Here is a 23,707-nt window from a genome sequence, read left to right on the forward strand (position 1 = left end):
AGAAGCTTCTTACTTTAAAATACCTCTAATCGTCCAATTTCTAAAGGGATTAACAAATGTTTTCCCTCCAATCCCTTTTCAATTCCCGATTTGGGATCTCAACTTGGTGTTAAAGTTCATGTGTGCTCCTTTTAAGCCTTTACACTACTGTCCTTTGAGGCTACTAACCCTGAAAAACCATCTTTTTAGTAGCTATTACATCTGCCTGCTTTATCCTGGAAGCCTCCTTACACTATTTTTTATAAGGATAAGGTGGTGCTGAAGGTGAAACCCACCTTTCTACCTAAAATTGTCTCTGAATTTCATCTCACACAGAAGATAACTTTACCATCATTCTTCCCTCCTCCTTACCCTGGGAAGGAAGAGGAGAGACTTCACAGGCTTGACCCTAAACGTGAAATAAGCTTCTATATCACTAGAATGGCAAAGTTAGGACAGGACAATGAATTATTTGTGGGCTATTCGGTCCATAAATTGGGTATTCTATCATCAAACAGACATTATCCAAATGGATAATATTGGCAATATCAGAATTCTACAAACTGCCAGGGAAAGATCCTCCAGAGAAGCCTACGGGCTCATTCGACCAGTGGCCTGGCAACTTCCTCTGCATTACAGAGGGGAGTACTAATGAAAGAAATGCATGCGGCTGCCACATGGTCATCTGTACATACTTTGACCAAAAATTATAGTTTAGACTCTTCCTTGGGTCAGGAAACTGCTTTTGGTAAAGCAGTGTTGAATTTTGTGCACACACAGCCATGAAAGCTATTAAATTGTCATGTAAAATTCTAACGCCTTCCTCCAGTAAAACTACTAACTGCTTTGGGATTGTATCAAAAGATAAGGAAACACTTATGTATAGGCGTGCTGTAAATGCCATATCATATCATATCATACGTGGGAGGACACAATCCATTCAAAGATCAAGTTACTTACCTCTGGTATCGTTCTTTTGACTGGATGTTCCTCCCACGTATTCCTCATCGCCCCTCCCAACCTACCCTGCTGTAGAATTTGCCTTGCGATTACAGTCTGCACTCTCTCAGGTGGAGGAGCCGTCAGGTATGGGATAAATCCTATTCATAAAAACGGAACTGAAGCGAACGGGCGCTGAGCGTGCTACATATACCTTCAGTGATGTCAATATCAAGACGCAGGCCTTCGAGGGACATCGAGTCGACGGGCATAGACGCACAGCACCACCTGCTGAAAATGTTTTCCGAAGCAGCTCAGCTGGATATTGGAAATATCAAAAGATAAGGCATACATGGGAGGATCATACAGTCGAAAGAACGTTACCAGGGGTAAGTAACTTGTTCATCTTGCGTATTGATCATGATCCGGAATCAACAGCCACTGGCCTTAGAAATTGTTTCTATCATTGGTGACTGGATACAGAAGAACTGGCTCAGGCTCAATGTTGACAGAACTGAGGCCATGGTCCTGGGTGCAGAACCTTCAAAGTCCTCCCCTTGGTCCATGGAGTTTTGGCCTCTTTTTTTGGGCCCTCTCCCTGTCTCAGTTAGCAATGTGAAGCATCTTTGCTTAATAATTGCATCTTCACTTTCGGCTCAGCCACAGATCAATGCTAGATGTGCCACTTCTCATTTTAAATTGAAATTGCTTAAGAAAATAATTCCTTTTGTCCCGGCCACTCTTCAGGGGTATGATGATTTCTACCTCAGTAATGGGAATTTTAGATTACTGTAATGCCACCCTGTTTTCACAACCCGAAACTCTTATCCACTGTCTGCAGGTGATTTCAAATCCAGCAGCTCGGTTCGCTATGGGGCTTCCTGAATTCTCTGCTGTTCTTCGAGAGTTACACTGGCTCCCGTTGGAATGCTGTTTTAAATTTAAGATTTTGTGTTTGGTCTATCATGCGTACAATGGATGTGGACCCAATTATCTTGGTTACAAAATCAGGAGATATTGTTCTTCTTGGAATATCTATTCCGCCAACCAGCCCCTACTGCAAGTTCCTTACTTCCGGAAATCCATTGTGGGCGGCAAAGCTTTTTCAGTTGCCGATTCTGATTCACCTTTGGTCTATTGTGGCCTATTTTCCTTTTAGAAAAGCTTTGGAAACATTTATTTTTAATCTTTAGTTTTTTGTCTGTCTGCGCTCAGTTCTGCCTTGGTCCCTCTTTTTGAAGGTCCTTTTTTTAGCGCTTTATGGCAGCTATTTATTGGGATCCGTTATACAGAGAATTTGATATATCTACAAGACCATATGTTTTGAGTGATCACGTTGAAACCTAAATCCCAAACCTATGTGAGGGTGTCCTCTCCCCCATGTTTACCTCTGCATTTTCTAATGATGGGGCTGTATTTAGTGAAATCTTTACAACCCCCTCTAAGTTAAACTTTATCTTTTATGAGTCAGTCAAGTTACTTTTCTTGTATAGCTGGTTTAAGTGACCTCCTCTTTCCCAATTCCAAAAGTGTGAGGCCTACAAACTGGTGCAAAATCAAGATTCCCAAACACTGGGGGTATGGGGATAACAATTAAATAAGTCTAATAGTTGCGAGTCAGCCAGAACTGCTTTATTTGAAAATACTTAATTAAGCATCAACAGCATACATTATAAAAATGTATAACATAAACATTGATAGTTATTAATAAAATGCATAGAATAAATAAAATTTCTAAAAAAGTGTTATCAGTAAATCCCATAACTAGATAAAATACATTCCTATTCTCATTGCAACTACAAGATAACATTCCAAGCTCCAACTCACCCATGAATCATTAGCATTATGTAGAATAAACTATGCAAAATGGCATGATGTAATCTTAAAAAGTGGTTTTAAATATGTCGATCTTGGAGCTGTATAAATTGACAGAAAAACCTAGTGCATCATATTTTCTTAATCAAGACTATTACAAGGACAATCTACTGAGTGAGGAACTTCTTGAGTGGGGATCTCATAAGGTGTACTCTCGCGACCCGTATGTTAGTACTATTAAGGTTGGCAATGGTTTTATTATTTTATTCTTGTGTCGCAAGGATGTAGGTCAACACGGAGACATAGAGTCCCTCAGCTCCGTTTGTAAAGTAAGCAGTAGTTTGTTTGTGCCTACACCTCTTTGCGCCAAATTTCTGATGTAAATGAATAAAAGTACGCAGTCAAGTTTCTTCAAGTATATTTTCTTAATTTATTTGATATATGTTCTGCCCATATGGATGACACGTGTTTCGGCGTTTCATTGGCGCCTTTTTCAAATCCGGGCTGAATGCAAGCGTAACATGTAATAAAACAAAACACAAAATATAACACATGAAATAGCATTTTAGCATATTTTGGAACACATTTAGTAGTTGGAATAGTGACTTAGGCTGTGTAGTATATCCTTTTAGCATTCTCAAATTGCATGAACACCTAAAAGTGCAGCACCTCTTAGTTACCTCAAATGGTTAAAAATAAATCCATTACAGTGACTGTTAGTTTTTTAAAATTAAATTTGTGCATTCCGAAAAAGAAGTAAGTATGGGATGGCATGGACCTAACAATTTTTGGCTGTCAGAAAAGCATGTAAATTTGTTTTCTTACCCTTATTGAATGTAATGCGAATCTCCCTTTCCTTATTTCCGGGAATTAGTTTTTAGTTGAAGTGTATCACGGTAGTTCCAGGGTTAAATCCCACCTAGAACAAATTTGGTTGTTCTGTTATGCTAACATTAGCCTTTTAACCTTCTATCGGATTGATTCTTTATGCATGATTCCCTGGCATATATTTAGACACATTTTAAACTCTAGTAAGCATGACTAGTAACATCTTTCTCATTGCATTTATGTAAAAAGTGCTATTCATATTTGCAATCCTCCAATCGCATTACATATCCTTGGTCTCATGCATTCTGTTACTCTAGCGGTCACTAGGAATTACTTTTTCAGTTACAATGACTGGTAACCGATTTGCTCCCCATTTGTGTTTACCAAAACACCCTTTCGCGTGAGTTTGAAATCCCAACCAAAATATATTTTGTTTATGCCACTCGGCATCAAGCGTGCTGAATTCTACATTGAGCATGCTTGTAGCGGTGGTCTTTCCACCCCTTAAAAGCGCTTACCTACAAAATTCTCTTGCTCATGCCTCAAGCATCGGGGGTCCTGTTTTGGTTCTGGCAAATCCTTGTTCATAAAGAGTTACAGATTGCTAGTCCCTCTTTCCTTTTGTTCATTTACAAAATTCGGCGGCCATACTTTGGGCTGAGTTTTAGTACGTAAGTCCTTTTTTCCTTTTTGATGTTTAAAATGGTCTGTTGCATTTGTGTTTAGTGTAACATTGATTTGAATTTAAACTTCCGTAATTTATCTTGCACAGCTGATCTGTTACTTATTATTATGTCCAAATTTACAAAAATTAACGTTAAAGGAGTAACTAATTTTTCACTATGTTTATTAGTATTTTTTTCCTTCCCCCCCCCCGCAATCTCTTTATATTATGTATACCTAAGACAGTTTCCTGTTGGGAATGGTGCATTATGGTAACTTTAGTTTTCTTCATTGACCATTATTTTCGCACTATATTTTATTAGCATTCTTTTCACAATTTCAGAATGGTGCATTGTGGTACCTGTGGTTTGATGTAAATTTCGCCTCTCTCATCTGTTTAACTTTCATCTGATTAGCGGTTTCGCCCATATATAGGATCTCCCCATGTGTATATCTAAAACATATGATTTAACAGTGCACATTCATTTCGCAATTTCAGAATAGTGCATTGTGGTACCTGTGGTTTGATGTTAATTTCGCCTCTCTCATCTGTTTAACTTTCATCTGATTAGCGGTTTCGCCCATATATAGGATCTCCCCATGTGTATATCTGAAGCATATGTTTTAAGATTGCAGTATTCAATAATATTTTTCTATGCAACAAATCATAATTGAACAAAATAGAAAACAGGAAAAAAACATTTTTGTAATTAATGAAAACATTTGCAATATTCATAACAAGAGTCCTGTATATTATCATTTTTTTGGTTTTGTTTCTGCTATTTCTCTGCTACTTCTCCAGAATCACAAAAAGTGAATCATTTCATTGTCTGAATTTAATCCATGTTCCAATGTTTGAAAATGACAGATTAATCTGGCTTCTTCTTGCCTTAAGCAAAGTTCTTGATTTCCTCCTCGTTTGCCCATTTTGATTCTTTTCAGTCCAATAAATCTAATGTCTTTTTTATTTTGCATTTGGTGTTGGTTTTGCCAATGAACAGATAACGGGAGGTTTTTGTCTTGACTTCCTATGGCTGAAATATGTTCTCTAATTCTAGTTCTTAACTCCCGAATGGTGCTCCCAATGTAGAGCAGATTACAGACACATATCACTGCGTAGACCACATGTTTGGATCTACAATTAATTTGTTTCCTAATCTTTGTTTTGACACCTTCTTGGTTCGTAAAAGTAACTGTTTCTTGTAGTGCATAGTGGCACATCGAACAGAAGCCACATTTCCTGAAACCTGACTGTGGTTGTCGTAACCATGCTTGTGATCTTGCTTCTTCTTCCTCCTCTTTGGACATCATAGAAGGACTCAACATGTTTTTCAGAGTTCTGGCTTTCCTATAAATTATTGTTGGATAATCTTGTATGTGTTTCTCGATATGTGGGTCTAGTTTTAATAGATACCAGTTCTTTTTTAGGACTTTTTTAATTTCTTTGTTGTTTGCACAATATGCCGTAATAAAATGAATAGTATCATCTGGTTGTGTACTTTTGCTGCTTTGAGATAATGTTGATTGTCTGGTCATGTTTTTGGCTTTCATTTTTGCAGTTTTAGTTGATTTTTGTGAGTATCCTCTGGCCTTAAATCTGTCTGATAACAGTTGACATTCACTCTCAAAATCTGATAATTCTGTGCAATTACGTCCTGCTCTAATGAACTCTCCTTTCGGAATGTTGTAGATAACCGGTTTATGGTGGCAGCTAGTCGCATAAAATGTTGAATTGACTTCCGTCTCTTTTCTGAATGTTTTTGTGTGTAATTGTCCTGTGGATACAAAGATGGTTAGATCCAAAAAGTTAATTTCCGTTTTGCTGCTTTGCCCAATAAATTCTAGGCCAAATTCATTGTTATTTGCTTGGTTTAGTAAAGACTCCAGTTCTTCCGGTGTACCGTTCCAAATAATTAGTACATCATCGATGTACCTTAGCCATTTGATTATTTTGTTCTTGAACTCAGGTATTTGGTATATGTGTAGGTCTTCAAACATTCCCATTACAATGTTGGCAAGGGCTGGGGCATATTTAACGCCCATTGCGACTCCACGTGTTTGTCGAAAAAACTGATTATTGAAAATGAAAACATTATTCTCTAAAGTTGTCATGAGCATTTCTTTAAGCATACATGCAGAGTTGAAAAATGACGCAGATCTATTTTTGAAAGTATAGTCCATTGCCTCCGGGGCCAATTCGTATTTAATAGATGTATATAGAGCCTTGACGTCCCATGTTGCTAATAAGTATGTATCTTGCCACTGAATTTCTTCTACAATTTTAATGGCATCTGTTGTGTCTTTCAGATATGCCTGTATTTTAGGTACTTCAGGTCTTATTATATTGTCAATATATTCCGCTATAGGTTCTGTCGCCCAACCTATGGCACTTACAATAGGCCTTCCTTCTGGGATAGTGTCATATATCTTGTGAACTTTCGGAAGAAAGTATATGGTTGGAATTGTAGGTTTATTTACCCGTAGGTGTGTCTGCTCTTCATCAGTTATTAGTCCTTGCTGGTGCCAGGCATTAATAAGGCTTGTCAAATCTTTTGTTATTTTCGGTATTGGATTTCCTATTAATTTCTCATAACATTCTGGATTTTCCAAGTGGTTCATAGCCATCTTTATGTAATCCACTCTATTCATTATTATAATGTTGCCACCTTTGTCCGCTTCCTTGATAATCAATTGATGATTTGATTGTAATTTTCTTATGGCAAGAATTTCATTTGCTGTAAGATTTTTGAGATTAGTCTTGTTTTTTATTTGTGGTCTTTTTCTTAAGTAGTATAAATCTTGTGTGACGGCTCTGTAAAATGCGTATACCATGTTATCTGGTGATAGCTGGGGTGTGAACCTGGATTTGGGTTTCAATTCTTTCATGGAAAAAGGAGTTGGCTGTATTTCTAACTCATGAATGGTTTGATGTATTGGATAGTCTCCTGGTTCTTGTAGGGATCGTAATAGGTGAATACCGCTTAGTTCTTCTATGGTTATATCACTTGTATTCAATACATTAATTTCATCTTCAGTTAGTATTTGGTTCGATATGTTCATCACCAAGTTATTTATTTCTGTTGTTTTTTTGGCAGCTTCTTTCGACGACGCCCGTGTTAATCGTCGATAGGCGTCTAAGCCGTCTGGATTTTCTGGGTCCTCCTGATCCTCTCTTACCTCTTCTCCGACTCGTTTCTGTGAGGTGTCTGGTGCTTTGCTGATCTGAAAACGGACTTGAAACGGACTTGTTTCGTCTGAATGTTTCTGTTTCCTTGTTTGTATCTTTTGATTTGATTTGATGAACATATCGAACCATATCGAACCAAATACTAACTGAAGATGAAATTAATGTATTGAATAAAGGCCTATCATTCGCCCCGACAACTGAGTTTGAACCCATAGAAATACATGTGGATCTTTTTCAAATTTGTCCGGAAATTAAAACGTAAAAATTTTTTTGCGACTGAAGTTGAAAAAAGGAAAAAACATCTGAAACCATAACTAGAAGTGATATAACCATAGAAGAACTAAGCGGTATTCACCTATTACGATCCCTACAAGAACCAGGAGACTATCCAATACATCAAACCATTCATGAGTTACAAATATAGCCAACTCCTTTTTCCATGAAAGAATTGAAACCCAAATCCAGGTTCACACCCCAGCTATCACCAGATAACATGGTGGACGCATTTTACAGAGCCGTCACACAAGATTTATACTACTTAAGAAAAAGACGACAAATAAAAAACAAGACTAATCTCAAAAATCTTACAGCAAATGAAATTCTTGCCATAAGAAAATTACAATCAAATCATCAATTGGTTATCAAGGAAGCGGACAAAGGTGGCAACATTATAATAATGAATAGAGTGGATTACATAAAGATGGCTATGAACCACTTGGAAAATCCAGAATGTTATGAGAAATTAATAGGAAATCCAATACCGAAAATAATACAAGATTTGACAAGCCTTATTAATGCCTGGCACCAGCAAGGACTAATAATTGATGAAGAGCAGACACACCTACGGGTAAATAAACCTACAATTCCAACCATATACTTTCTTCCGAAAGTTCACAAGATATATGACACTATCCCAGAAGGAAGGCCTATTGTAAGTGGCATAGGTTGGGCGACAGAACCTATAGCGGAATATATTGAAAATATAATAAGACCTGAAGTACCTAAAATACAGGCATATCTGAAAGACACAACAGATGCCATTAAAATTGTAGAAGAAATTCAGTGGCAAGATACATACTTATTAGCAACATGGGACGTCAAGGCTCTATATACATCTATTAAATACGAATTGGCCCTGGAGGCAATGGACTATACTTTCAAAAATAGATCTGCGTCATTTTTCAACTCTGCATGTATGCTTAAAGAAATGCTCATGACAACTTTAGAGAATAATGTTTTCATTTTCAATAATCAGTTTTTTCGACAAACACGTCGAGTCGCAATGGGCGTTAAATATGCCCCAGCCCTTGCCAACATTGTAATGGGAATGATTGAAGACCTACACATATACCAAATACCTGAGTTCAAGAACAAAATAATCAAATGGCTAAGGTACATCGATGATGTACTAATTATTTGGAACGGTACACCGGAAGAACTGGAGTCTTTACTAAACCAAGCAAATAACAATGAATTTGGCCTAGAATTTATTGGGCAAAGCAGCAAAACGGAAATTAACTTTTTGGATCTAACCATCTTTGTATCCACAGGACAATTACACACAAAAACATTCAGAAAAGAGACGGTAGTCAATTCAACATTGTATGCGACTAGCTGCCACCATAAACCGGTTATCTACAACATTCCGAAAGGAGAGTTCATTAGAGCACGACGTAATTGCACAGAATTATCAGATTTTGAGAGTGAATGTCAACTGTTATCAGACAGATTTAAGGCTAGAGGATACTCACAAAAATCAATTAAAACTGCAAAAATGAAAGCCAAAAACATGACCAGACAATCAACATTATCTCAAAGCAGCAAAAGTACACAACCAGATGATACTATTCATTTTATTACGGCATATTGTGCAAACAACAAATAAATTAAAAAAGTCCTAAAAAAGAACTGGTATCTATTAAAACTAGACCCACATATCGAGAAACACATACAAGATTATCCAACAATAATTTATAGGAAAGCCAGAACTCTGAAAAACATGTTGAGTCCTTCTATGATGTCCGAAGTGGAGGAAGAAGAAACAAGATCACAAACATGGTTACGACAACCACAGTCAGGTTTCAGGAAATGTGGCTTCTGTTCGATGTGCCACTATGCACTACAAGAAACAGTTACTTTTACGAACCAAGAAGGTGTCTAAACAAAGATTAGGGAACAAATTAATTGTAGATCCAAACATGTGGCCTACGCTGTGATATGTGTCTGTAATCTGCTCTACATTGGGAGCACCATTCGGGAGTTAAGAACTAGAATTAGAGAACATATTTCAGCCATAGGAAGTCAAGACAAAAACCTCCCGTTATCTGTTCATTGGCAAAACCAACACCAAATGCAAAATAAAAAAGACATTAGATTTATTGGACTGAAAAGAATCAAAATGGGCAAACGAGGAGGAAATCAAGAACTTTGCTTAAGGCAAGAAGAAGCCAGATTAATCTGTCATTTTCAAACATTGGAACATGGATTAAATTCAGACAATGAAATGATTCACTTTTTGTGATGCTGGAGAAGTAGCAGAGAAATAGCAGAAACAAAACCAAAAAAATGATAATATACAGGACTCTTGTTATGAATATTGCAAATGTTTTCATTAATTACAAAAATGTTTTTTTCCTGTTTTCTGTTTTGTTCAATTATAATTTGTTGCATAGAAAAATATTATTGAATACTGCAATGTTAAAACATATGCTTCAGATATACACATGGGGAGATCCTATATATGGGCGAAACCGCTAATCAGATGAAAGTTAAACAGATGAGAGAGACGAAATTAACATCAAACCACAGTTACCACAATGCACTATTCTGAAATTGCGAAAAGAATGTGCACTGTTAAATCATATGTTTTAGATATACACATGGGGAGATCCTATATGGGCGAAACCGCTAATCAGATGAAAGTTAAACAGATGAGAGAGGCGAAATTTACATCAAACCACAGGTACCACAATGCACCATTCTGAAATTGTGAAAAGAATGCTAATAAAATATAGTGAGAAAATAATGGTCAATGAAGAAAACTAAAGTTACCATAATGCACCATTCCCAACAGGAAACTGTCTTAGGTATACATAATATAAAGAGATTGCCGGGGGGGGGGGAATACTAATAAACATAGTGAAAAATTAGTTACTCCTTTAACTTTAATTTTTGTAAATTTGGACATAATAATAAGTAACAGATCAGCCGCGCAAGATAAATACGGAAGTTTAAATTCAAATCAATGTTACACTAAACACAAATGCAACAGATCATTTTAAACATCAAAAAGGAAAAAAGGACTTACGTACTAAAACTCAGCCCAAAGTATGGGCGCCGAATTTTGTAAATGAACAAAAGGAAAGAAGGACTAGCAATCTGTAACTCTTTATGAACAAGGATTTGCCAGAACCAAAACAGGACCCCCGATGCTTGAGGCATGAGCAAGAGAATTTTGTAGGTAAGTGCTTTTAAGGGGTGGAAAGACCACCGCTACAAGCATGCTCAATGTAGAATTCAGCACGCTTGATGTCGAGTGGCATAAACAAAATATATTTTGGTTGGGATTTCAAACTCACGTGAAAGGGTGTTTTGGTAAACACAAATGGGGAGCAAATCGGTTACCAGTCATTGTAACTGAAAAAGTAATTCCTAGTGACCGCTAGAGTAACAGAATGCATGAGACCAAGGATATGTAATGCGATTGGAGGATTGCAAATATGAATAGCACTTTTTACATAAATGCAATGAGAAAGATGTTACTAGTCATGCTTACTAGAGTTTAAAATGTGTCTAAATATATGCCAGGGAATCATGCATAAAGAATCAATCCGATAGAAGGTTAAAAGGCTAATGTTAGCATAATAGAACAACCAAATTTGTTCTAGGTGGGATTTAACCCTGGAACTACCGTGATACACTTCAACTAAAAACTAATTCCCGGAAATAAGGAAAGGGAGATTCGCATTACATTCAATAAGGGTAAGAAAACAAATTTACATGCTTTTCTGACAGCCAAAAATTGTTAGGTCCATGCCATCCCATACTTCTTTTTCGGATTGCACAAATTTAATTTTAAAAAACTAACATAGTCACTGTAATGGATTTATTATTAACCATTTGAGGTAACTAAGAGGTGCTGCACTTTTAGGTGTTCATGCAATTTGAGAATGCTAAAAGGATATACTACACAGCGTAAGTCACTATTCTAAATCCTAAATGTGTTACAAAATATGCTAAAATGCTATTTCATATGTTATATTTTGTTTTGTTTTATTACATGTTACGCTTGCATTCAGCCCGGATTTGAAAAAGGCGCCAATGAAACGCCGAAACACGTGTCATCCATATGGGCAGAACATATATCAAATAAATTAAGAAAATATACTTGAAGAAACTTGACTACGTACTTTTATTCATTTACAACAGAAATTTGGCGCAAAGAGGTGTAGGCACAAACAAACTACTGCTATTACAAGGACAACATTCAGACCAGCAGGAGACCATTTCACTGTATTTTATACCAAAGGTAATTGATTCATAAGGAATAATGTAATAAATCGTCTTATCATAGGATTTGAAACATATCAAAAATCAGTTGAAAAATCTTTCTTTAGATATGAATATGATGTAAAGGACCTTACAGAGGTTTTCTTTCGGCACAAATTCAAGAAAAAAGTAATTGTATATAAGGTAGTTTTGAATAGAGCTTGACATCAGGGGTTATAAAATGTGATTTAAAATAATAGTCCAAAATACCTGCAAGAGAGAACAAACTTTTAACCCAATTAAGCCACGCAATTGATTTACAGTTTTCGAACTTTAGAACATTATATACAAATTTCCCTATTCAAAATAGCTTTCTCGTTGAGCCAAATTGAGCACCATAAAATTGCTGCCATCAATGATAACACATCCGATAGTGGGGTTACCTGAGATTCTAGGTACAAAAACGAATTTGCTGTAGAGTGCTTGACCCCCCAACAAAGGTGGCTCAGACACCACTTGCATATCTGACCATACCTCGACATTTTGCTTCATAAACCCTCAAGGTAGGATAAAAGGCCCAACCCCCATAGCTTTTTGAGACATGCAGAATACCTCCACCAGCCTGTTACATTTTTACTTTCAACTTTCCCTATATGCTGTGAAACTAAACTCCTAAATAATCAAAGTTGTTGACAGTTTCCAATCTAAGATCAACAATCCCACTGCTGGAACGTGGCTTCTGCCACTACATTAAGTCCAACTGTCACTGGTGTCGATGAGCATTTAAGTTGTATACCTTCTATAGTCCCAGTGGATAACTGTGTTCTTCCACAAACACCCATTGCTTCCCTCCTTAATGGTTGTGTAACCATTCAAATGCCCCTGGAAATGGAATACCCACCGGATATCTCCCCATGTTTGGGACTAATAAACTGCTTTTATCAGCCGGCACAGTCAGAATATTCCAGGATACCATAGGTTTCCCTTGTGCCCAAATAAAACAGAACAGCTTAGTTTGTATTTGTTCTGAGCATTTAGTAGGGAACCTAATCTGCAGAACTTGCAACACACATGACAGCAGAGGTTAAAGGAAAAGTATCTAAATCTTTGCATACATCGCATATCAAAAGCAGGAAATAGAAGTGACTCAAATGATCTGGTGAACACAATTCCTAAATATTTTTTAGATGTCTGTTCCCAAATAAGTAGAGAATGCCTTTTTAGATCCACAATCTGTTCAGGGCCTTAAACGTCTTGAAATAATTTTAAATCTTGTCACTTTGCTAAATTAGTGTCATTTTTGTAACCTTTTCTGAAGTGAATGACCAGGGTCTCTGCATACAGAGCCCATCGTCCACAAACAATGCTACCTTATGTGGGTTAGTGGAGATGGGTGGCCAGAAACACTTCAGCATTTCCCCCAATTCTATTTGCTAATGGTTCCATCCAGAGTACAAATCTAGGCAGGGAGATCAGGCAGCCCTTGGGACAGAACCAAAGGCTCAGAATAATGGCTATGCAACTTTGTGGATGTAGCCGGGAATGAAAAACAGTGCTTATTAATTCTATGAAATTAGGGTCAAATTCGAATTTGTCTGGAATTGGCTTTAGAATGGTTCAATCAATTCAAATGAAATGTCTGTTAAGACTGAGGCGTAGAATGCCAGTAGGGATCAGATGCTGTCTAGCATGGGAGGGATAACATGGATTACTGTGACAAAAACCTACAGTTTGATGAACCCAGTCTGGTCGGGCATGAATCGATGTAGGCAGTAGCAACCCTAATTAGTTAGTTACTTTTGAAAAGCAATTGCCATCTAGATGTAAGAGTGCAATTGGGCAGCAGGAGGAACGAAGATGGGGATCCTCCTTAGTTTTATAATCAATGTGAGGATGAAGACCTCTTCATAGACTTGGTGACTTGATGTGAGAAAATAATTTAGAAAAGAGGCTTACAGCTTACAAACAAAATTTCCTATAAAATCGAGATGTGAAGCTTCTTGTTCAGGAACCCTTTGATGACTAACTGGACATTTTCCTCATTAAAGGCTTCCTCCATCAACTGGCTTCATGATTTCTTCTGAGAGCTGTGAAACCTGTAGGTGTTCTAAATATTGCAGTTGGGCTTCGACATTGGAACAGTCTGTGGTGCACACTTTAGTGTAATAATCCACAAATGCCTGCATGTTCTGTTTTTGCTGTCTATATGCCAACCATTTCTCATCCTTGATGCTCCTTACATTACATAATTTTGCATTTTCATAGATGTAATTACTGTTCCCCCATTGAAAGTAATATTGCTGGTTTAAAGTACTGCTTCCACTGGTTTTATTTGGAGGAAACGTATTAATACATGAAAAAAAACAAGAAGGGGCGAGCTACGCACTCCAGTTCCTAGCCAATATATTACCTGAGAAAAAGGTTACTGGGTTAAATCCGAAAGTGTCCAGTACATACACAGGGTTAAATCCCAATTGCTGACAAAATGTTCACAGGGTTGATTCCCTTCTTGCACTGCTGCTATCCTCATACATCCTCATACATTGAGTTCCTGTGTAAATGCTCTAATTCCTGAATTTATATTTCCAACTTTAACCTGACTCCTTTTTTTAAGTCATAGACATCATATTTGCCCTCTGGAGATAGGTTTTACTGCTTTTCATGTTGCAGCCTATGAAGAATATGAGAGAATTTGATAAAAAGTATCATTTCTGAAACATGGCTATAACTGTATGATCTATTAAAAGGATGCCATCAATTCTCCATGTGTAGTTTGCTTGGTAGGCTGGTGAGAGGGAACATGTACTTGGTACGTGACATGCCCAATGTTCACCCCTACCTCTTGTCAGATGGAGCCCTGTGAAATGAGAAAACAACTGTCTAATGTATGGCTTGTGGGCATTAATAAGAACTGTATAATTATGATAATCAGGATGAAGGGTGTGACCAGATATCAGTGTCATAGTTGGTCCCAAGAACACACCAACTCTCGAAGACCTTTCAAGGTTTTCATTAAATAAATTGAAAAGTGTCTCGCTAAAGGCCACCCCCCTCTATATCATTTAGTGGAAGTGGTTCCCTTTCTAGCCCAAGCATCCCTTAAATGCAGGATTGTCTCTAAAAATCAGTTACACCTACTGATATAGAAATCTAACATGTTCTTGGTCTACTACTGGTACACACTTCTGGGAGGATAGCTATGGGGCAATGTGCTCACCTTGGAAGCAAGACGACCCGGAGCAACACGGGTTCGATCCCCGTATCCGCGCTTAGAAACCTCTGAGTATTAAGCACGTTATAAATAACCAATTAAAATTACTTCTAAAATTACAATTGATGGCATATTCATCATTTGTAGAATTTCCTCTCAAAACAATGTCAACAATATACCTTTTTGACATGTCTATATTCTTAAAGGGATTTGTCAACAACGCTCCTCAAAAAAGTATGTAAGTGTGTGCTACACTGGTGATCCCATGACACTGTCTTTGGTCTGGCTGTATAACCTCTCACTAAACTGGAAAATGTCTGGGTGCATACTTTCCATGTGTACCAATATTTCAAATGCACAAGGATCTCCTGCCTTAGAGGGTCATCTGTGAGGCCTTACCTCAATGACTTTAAACGTAACCTCTTGAGGGTGACACAGACAAATGCGTCCTCTTCAATAATTTTTGCTGTCATTTGTACATCTTTGTCTTTATTTAAATAGATAAGGTTAATCAACCTGCTGATCTTTTTATCCTTGATCTTTGAGTACATTGAAGCACTGTTGCTATAATTTACTATCTTACACACAACAGGGCCCAATGTGTTGGCACTATACTGGAAGTAGTATTATCCAAAGAACAATTCTATATTCATTCACTTCATAAAAAAGAAAATAGTTTTTGCTTGAATGTCGCAAAAGATATATTCACAATTTAAAGTGGTAAATATTGCCAAACTCAATACTTCGCAACTCAGTGCCCTCCTCCAACAATTTCAAAAAGTGCATTTCAACAAACATATCCGTTTTTTCCATTTTAAAAATAAACATAAATCACACATTTCATAAACGTCACATTAAGTTTAAAACCTATGAAACAGTGTGTCCTGACACTCACACAAATACAAGATATCACATCAAATGAGACAGTGCAACAAATCAACACACTCTGATTTAAAAACCACCCATCTTGTTTTGTTCCTTCAAAGCCTACACATTTGCCAGAACTTCTTCAGGGGTGCAATGTGAGGGCACTAACTTGCTAAACATTTCATCAGGAACTAGGCTTAATGTTGCCTACGTTCGGACACTATATATGTGGATCTCTTACAGTTTCCTTTTCTTTTCACATTATTAGGATCCAATTCCAATCGGCTGGAATCTTGTGGGTCAATCACCAACTCCTATCTGCACCACCTGTATAGTGTTTAACAACAACATTTCAAACACTATGAACAGGATCAAATAATTAAGTCTCAAATACATGTGAGGTAACGAAAACATGCACTTACCTGGTACCTAACATCCACGGCACTCCAGCCTCTCAAATGTTAGGGCACGTATCATGCCACTGGAAGAAACAAATAATCCAGTCACTCTCCTAAATCCAAACACCACAATAACCTACACAATTAATTGGCCAACGTATGCAAATACAGTCTCTTGCGTGCTGTAACGAAAATCCAAGGCCGCAATCCATGCGTGATCATCGGCAAAACCAAAGGTAGTTTGTGAGCAGTCACACTTACTTGTGCCTCTATGATCAATAACTATAAAAAGCAATATAGGACTCAGTACCCTATTTATGCAATTTTCTAATGGGCAGTGTACTCCATATACTACCTACATTAATTGTAGCAGTACGAAATTCTCAGATGGAACAGCAGATTCAAATTGCTGCTGCTGCAGTGATCCGCCAAAGTCAAAACAATGTGGCGCTGTGTCTTCAGCGTTAAGATCTAGGCTCTCTGTGATCACGTGTATTCCATTATGTGCTTGCAACATAGTGGAAACTGGTGTGTCCACTATTACTTAAATTACGCCACCATCTTGGTAGTACTCCAAAGCATAACATGAATAAATCAATTCAATACTTACGCAAAGCTATAGTGTTTCTTAGTTCGAAGTGCAACTTATCAAGCACAGTCTTAGTAACAGGAGAGATTGGCTTTCAGCTCATACGCACATCTCCTATCCAAAGGATTGTTTAGCACAGTTTATGAAATACACATAACAGTCACCTTTACACGACTGTGGACCATTCTATGCACTCATTCAACCCTTTTTCATTACTTTTATTACTTATGCAGCAGGCGTTGTTTATATCTGACTTCATATTTCCCTTTTTTAATTTGGTTGAGTAATGTCCATCTCCAATCTTCAGGTTTGTGATCGGTTTAATAAGTGTTCAACAAGGGGTGCTCCATCTACCCTATTTTTGTTGCAACTTTTATGCTCTGTAATTCTCTGCCTTATTTTTCTTTCAGTTTTGCCGATGTGCAGCAACCCGCAAGGGCACCAAATGGCGTAAACCACCATATTAGAGTTGGAGTTGGTAAGGCCGTTTTGCGTCCATGGTCTGTCTAGGCCAAGATTGAACTCCGCACTCTGAGTCTGCAGACATCATTTACATAGTCCACAAGGCACATGGCCTGTCAATCTGCTCATTCTCCAAAGTTCTATCAATTGAGGTTGGGGTTTGTTCTTAATGGATATGTCATTCCGAATGATGTGCTCCTAGAGGTTTTTACTCCTCTTATATGCGAATAGTAGTGGCAGCTAGATCAGTACTTTACCACGATCCAAAGTCTCCGATTTTTATGAATGTCTTTCTTAATTGGACATATTATAAAGGTTAGAGAAGGTAATGACAGAAAATCCTATCTCTTTTGTCATCTTTCCTTTATTCAAGTAGGACATTGCTATCATTTTTCTTTTCTCGTTTAAAGGCTTTTTTGATAGTCATGATAAGGTGACCTCTCTGTATCAGTTCATCTGCTAGACGTTCTGATTCTTTCAGTTCTTTTCTGGAACTGTTTTGCTTAAGCCTCATAAATTGTCCAAATGGAAGATTGTCCCGTGTCTGTTTATGGTCGAAGCTATTATAGGCTAACAGCGAATCCCTGTCAGTCGGTTTGTGATACAGCCTTACATTTAGCACTTGCAGATTATTACTGACATGTATTGTAACGTCTAGATAATTCACTTCTTTATTGCTGAATGTAGCTGTGAATTGCAAGTATTTGTCTTGATTGTTAAGCCAGCCAACAAACTTCTTAGCTTCCTGTTCATTCCCTTTCCATATAAGCAGGATGTAGTCTATATAGCGTTTTCTAGTAATGCTATATAGACAATGTCCTGCTTCTATATACATATACTATTGCCTATAACCTATAGATTGAACATGGATCACAGCATTGAGTGTGTACCCCAATAAACTATATTACTGAAATAGCAAGCCAGCATATTCAAATGAAAGAACTGGGAATATGGAATTTAAGGTTGCATTTTTTTCCTGTAAGAGCATTGACATTTTGTTTAATGTTTTCTTTTTCTTATATGATCCCCCCCAACTAAATTCTAAATCAAATGAACAAATAAATGAACATAATAAATGATATATTGGTCCCATTAGATATCTTGGTCTGCTTACTGCCTTCTTCTCGATAGATCAATTCTGCATTCCTCGTTAACGTGCCCCTCTACCCCAAGTGTCTCCAATCTTGTCCAGTGCGCTAGTCCTGTAATAAATGTTTCAATGTCTGAGGCCTAAAAAACCTATGCTCCTTTTCCTGAACAAACTCGAAGCATGGGGCCCAGATGCATAAAAATTGTCATATTCTCCATTGCATGTGCAGTCAGTTTTTCCATGGCCACTATTTCCCAAATCTTAACCCACCAGTATGAGATTGGCCCCTTGTTGGTTTTCTAGAAGCATGCTTGGTTCAGCTTCGCAGCCAACAGCAGCTATTTTGTGAGCTCTGCCCTAGGGCCTGATGTGAGGAACGTCCCATCCTCTGGCACATCCCCTAGCAGTAAGCTGTGCAGACACATAGGAAGAGTAACACCAGTGATGTCTTTGATTTCTTGCCAATGCATTTTAGTATTGTGGGGGCAGTGCCACCACATGTGTATGAAGCCCCCTGCTTGTCGCGCCCATGTCAGCAATGGTCTGAATATTCTGGTGAGATTGTGTGTAGCCTCTGAGAGGTCATGTATCATCTGTAGCATATCTTTATCACACGTTCTTTGTACATAGTGCATCTGGAGCCTTCAGTGGTTCAGGTCCATATGTTCTGCCAGCAGTCCGGTGTGATTTCTGGCCAAAGGTCTTTTTCCCATCTTGTCATGTATGCCAGTTTGTCTTCTGAGGTGTCTTTCTCTAGTAGGTGGAAGCAATTAGAGATTATACGTGTGCCATGGCCCTCTGAGATCTGAAGTTCAAATCCTATTTGGGGGCGTGTGCCCGCTCTGACTACCTTATTGTTGGAGACCCAATGCCCGATTTGGACGTACCTAAATAGTTGTGTCAGGGAGGGTGAACTTTTCTTTACATTCTGTGAATGTGAGGGGAGTCCCTCTTTGCACATGTCTCTCAACCTCGGGGTCCCAATCGACTCCCAATATGTGAATGTGCCCACCATCATGCCTGGGGAGAATTCCGGGTTCTGTAGTATCAGTGACAGTGGGTCCAGTCCCGTTCTGATCCCCAGATGTGCGCAGGCCTTGTCCCAAGCTTCAAGGGTGGTTCGGGTGGATTCTAGCAGGGGGTCCCTGGCGGATTTTGGCAGGAACAGGAGATGTGCCAAGGGAGTACGGGTGCAGGCTTGCTGTTTCATTTTCCATTTGGACCTTTTGTCTCTTAGAGCCCACTCGAACATTGAGGCAATCGCGCTGCACGAAAATAGCGCAGTATTGATGGGACCCCATAAGCCCCCCATTCATCTCAGCAGTATGTGTAGTGATATTCTGAGTGGCATCTTCCTCCAGATGTATTGACCTAATTATTTTTGTATGTCTAGTGGGTCTATGTCAGGTATTGCAATCAAAGTACATGGAAGATAAATAAGAGTCTCGGTAGAGTCATTTTAATTGCTCTGATGCTACCCAACAAGGATATTTCCTGGATTTACCAGCTTTACAGAGTAGCTTTGGTCTCCTTCCATAATTTGGGGATGTTATCTCCCCTGAGGGTCTTACATGATTTAGTGATGTGAACTCCTCATCTGCCCATTTAATTGGGAAGGTTGCTTTCATTGCCAATTGGGTTGCCGGTGATTCGTCCTTAGCCATCCCCACTGATTTCTGATGATTTATCCCAAATCCCGAGACTGAGTAGAATCTATCAAATAGGGAAATGAAGGGGGAATAGATTGCAGGGGATTATGGAGGAAACAAATTACGTCAGTCATTTGACGGGCTCCATCGCTAGCGCAAAGACCAGGGGGGATACTGGGAACCCTTGTGTTGTGCCTCTGCCCAGGTGGATTGGGGCTGTCTTGACTCTGTTCACATTAACTACGGTGGATGGGATTTGGAAGTTTGCCAGTACTCATTTATTGAAGGCCCGGCCGAATCCATAGGCTGGCACTACAGCTTGGAGGAAGTCCCATGACAAGCTGTCAAATGCCCGATGGGCGTCAAGAGAAAGGAGTGAGTCCTCCCAGGAGTTTTGGAGCCAAGACTATTAAGTCAACCACCCTCCTAATGTTGTCATGGGCCCCTCTGTCTTTGATGAACCCTGTCTGGTCCTCCTTGATTACATGAGGAAGAGCTTTGCCCAATCTGGTGGCCAGGATCTTACTATAGAATTTTGCGTCCAAGTTCAGGAGGGCTATGGGGCGATAAGAGGTGCAATTCGTGGGGTCTTTGTCGGCTTTTAACAGTAGAAGATTCATGGATTTGGCCATGGATTCTGTTATTTTCCCTGATTTGGAGAACAAGTTAAACAGTTTGGTGAGTGGTGGGATTAAGGACCCTGTGAAAGCTTTAAAGAATGTATTGCTGAACCCCTCTGGGCTGGGGGCATTTCCGGTTGGAAGGGAGCTTATGGCTTGGGTGACTTCTTGGGCCAATATGGGGCTCTGTAGTGTTTCCCTCATTGCCTCAGAGATTCGGGGAAGATTTGCCTGCTCTATGAAGTCTCGACTCTGGGTAGTGTTCCCTTGATGTGGGGTGGCAGCCCTGCAAAAGAAATCTTCCATTATCTTCAATTTCCCGGCTTCTTTGAGCTCCCTCTTCCCTGTTTCACCCCACAGGGCCCCAATGCAGTTGCGAGTTGCTGCTTTCCTAAGCTTCGCCGCCAATAATTTGTTTGCCTTGTTGCCCTTGGTGTAATAATTTTGTTTTGTCTTAAGTATAGATTGCACCCTTTTTCCCTGTCATGTGGGTTTCCAGGGCCTGCCTAGCTATTCTGAGGCCTCAGAGTATTTGCATGTTCCCTTTCGCTGCGTGCACTTTCTCTTTCTCTTGCACAATCCCCTCTAGCCTTCCCGGGTACATGCGTTGTGTTCTGTACCAGCCCACCAAATGTCCTATGATGAACCCTCGGAAGTCTGCCTTCCCAGCATCCCATACTGTGTGCATTTCCATGCCCTCTGTTCTGTTTTCTTTGAAGTAGTCGGCTATCGCCTCTTCTATAGAGGCCCTAGCGGCTATATCAGTTAGAATTTGATTTTTAAATCTCCATGGAGGTTGCTTCCGGGGGCTGCCCTGACCCAAATCCAGTCTTAGTTTTACCAGGGAGTGGTCTGTGAGTGCCTTAGGTAGGATTTTTATTCCCCTAACCGATGAAATGAGGGTGGTGGAGACCAGAAACATGCCCAGCCTTCAGAAGCCCCCATGTGCTGGTGAGTAGAAAGTGTATTCCCTCGCCCCTGGGTGGAGAAAAAGCCATGTCTCCATCAGCATGAGTTCTCTTAAAACGTTGTCATGGTGTAATAGTTACTTCTGTCAATGCTAGTGGGGGCTAGAGTTGTGTCCATCTTCAGGTCGATTACACAGTTGAAATCCCCTCCCAATATCACTTCGCCCTCCATGAAGTTCTCTAGTGTCTCAGTGAATACCCCCAAGAATTTTGCTTGTTTCTCATTTGGGCCGTTACCATCCCCAGTGTAGCTTTACGCTCTTGCAGGTTTCCTTTGATTAGGACATATCTGCCTTGGGCATCTCGTAGGACTTCTGTTATCCGTAGTGGGATCCCTTTGCAAACCAGAATGGCTGCTCCTCTTTCCTTAAGGCCGCCTTTCGCACAGTACGCCTTTGGGCACCTTCTGGTTGTAAGCCTCTTTTCTTCCTGTTTTAGCAGGTGGTTTCCCTGCAGAAAGGCTATGTCCACCTCTAAGGCGGAGAGCCTTTGTAGAACAGCTTTTAATTTTATTGGTGAGTTGAGGCCCCGCATATTAAGGGTCAGGCACGTTATTTCATGCGCTGCCATCATGGGTCATCTGCCGCCAGGGTTTCCTTGACCAGCCTAGTTGGGGTCCCAAATGCATTTCTCGGGAGAGCTGTGTCGGGTCATAACAGCCATAGTTGTGTGGAACCAGTAATACAAATTTTGAACAAAAGGTAAAATCCCAAGCAAACTAGTGTAATGACTCTCATTTGGGCACCATTCCCTCATGTCAAACCCCTCCCCCCTGCGGTGTGTCTCTATTGCGGCATGTGTGTGTGTCTTCTTACCCACCTGGGAGGCATGATGATTGTGCTGTAGGCTTGGTAGGCTTAGGTGTTTTGGGGACAGTTCATCTGTGCTTCTGCCCGTCCGATGACGGAAACTCCCACCATGACTATTCCCCTTCTCCAGCTAGTGCCGCCCCTCGGTTTTGCTGTAGTCTTTGTTTCCTTGTGTTACTTCTGCTGTTCCATCTCGTATTTGTTGGCGGTCTTGCTTTTCGGTGGTTTTCTGGGTCGTCCAGGGTCTCGCTCAATCGCATAGTTCTGATTTTGAAATTCAAACAGGAGTTTACAGGGAAAGCCCCATCAGTATCTGATCTTGTGAGTTTGAAGCCAGGCTGTGACCACATGCAATTTCTATCTGTTAGCTAAGTTGCAGGGAGCAAGATCCTGCTATAGTGAGATGTGTGCCCAACAGAATTGAACCGGCTCTTGTTTCCTGGTGGCCATCATGATTTTCTCCTTCTGCTGAAAATAGTGGAGTCTGGACAGCACATCGGGCAGAAGGTTGCAGCGGAGTTGCATCGATGTGTAGACACAGTGCTTCCTGTCCAGTTCCAGTGTGGGCGAGTCCGGAAGATCTAGGTGCTTTCGAAACATATCCCTTGCATAATCTGGGACGTCCTCGTCCGGAATGTCCCGCAGTATCCCTCTTATCCTGATGTTTCTTCAGGACCTATTTTCGAGGTCCTTCTGTTTCATCCCGATCGACTCCAAACTGTACATCTATACCCAGTACCCTGTTGCTGAGCTCTGCCTGATCATGAGCTTGTTCACATAGGGTATTCTCAACCTCATTCACTCTGTATTCTAGTGCCCACCATGTGCGTGTTCACCTCTCCCACTGTCTTGGCCATAGCTTCTTTGCTTGCTTTGATTTCCACTGTGAGGTTCTGCTTTAGCATGGAAAGCATTTCAATGGAGTCCTCTCTGGTGTGCGTGGGTGGAGTGTTTATACCAGTGACCCCAGGGGGTGGCAAGTGAATTTCCGACCTGTTTCTCTGGCCCTTTCCTTTTCTTTTTCCTGGTCCTGTAGACCCAGCAGTGATTTTATGTCTCCTGTTCCTCCCTTCGGTTTGGCTCCTTTGGAGGCCTTAATGTCCATTTACTGCCCCTGGGGTATCCCCCAACCTTGTTATAGATGT

At 39.7% G+C, this 23,707-nt stretch overlaps 1 protein-coding gene across 4 annotated transcripts in view; it reads left to right on the top strand.

Moving 5' to 3' along the window:
* SEMA4D (semaphorin 4D) overlaps positions 1-23,707 on the top strand; it is a 974,222-nt gene that overhangs the window by 750,804 nt on the left and 199,711 nt on the right. The window contains exon 19 of one of the 4 annotated variants that reach the window (XM_069625654.1): positions 7,320-7,382. The exons of the other annotated variants lie outside the window; for them this stretch is intronic. Within the exon in view, the coding sequence (XP_069481755.1) occupies positions 7,320-7,354 (35 nt within the window). The 3' untranslated portion in view covers positions 7,355-7,382. Of the gene's footprint in view, positions 1-7,319; positions 7,383-23,707 lie in introns of those variants that run through there. 4 annotated transcript variants of the gene reach the window in all.

The sequence above is a fragment of the Ambystoma mexicanum genome, chromosome 6p (genome assembly GCF_040938575.1).
Source record: "Ambystoma mexicanum isolate Mex_15411 chromosome 6p, UKY_AmexF1_1, whole genome shotgun sequence".
Lineage (NCBI taxonomy): Eukaryota > Metazoa > Chordata > Amphibia > Caudata > Ambystomatidae > Ambystoma > Ambystoma mexicanum.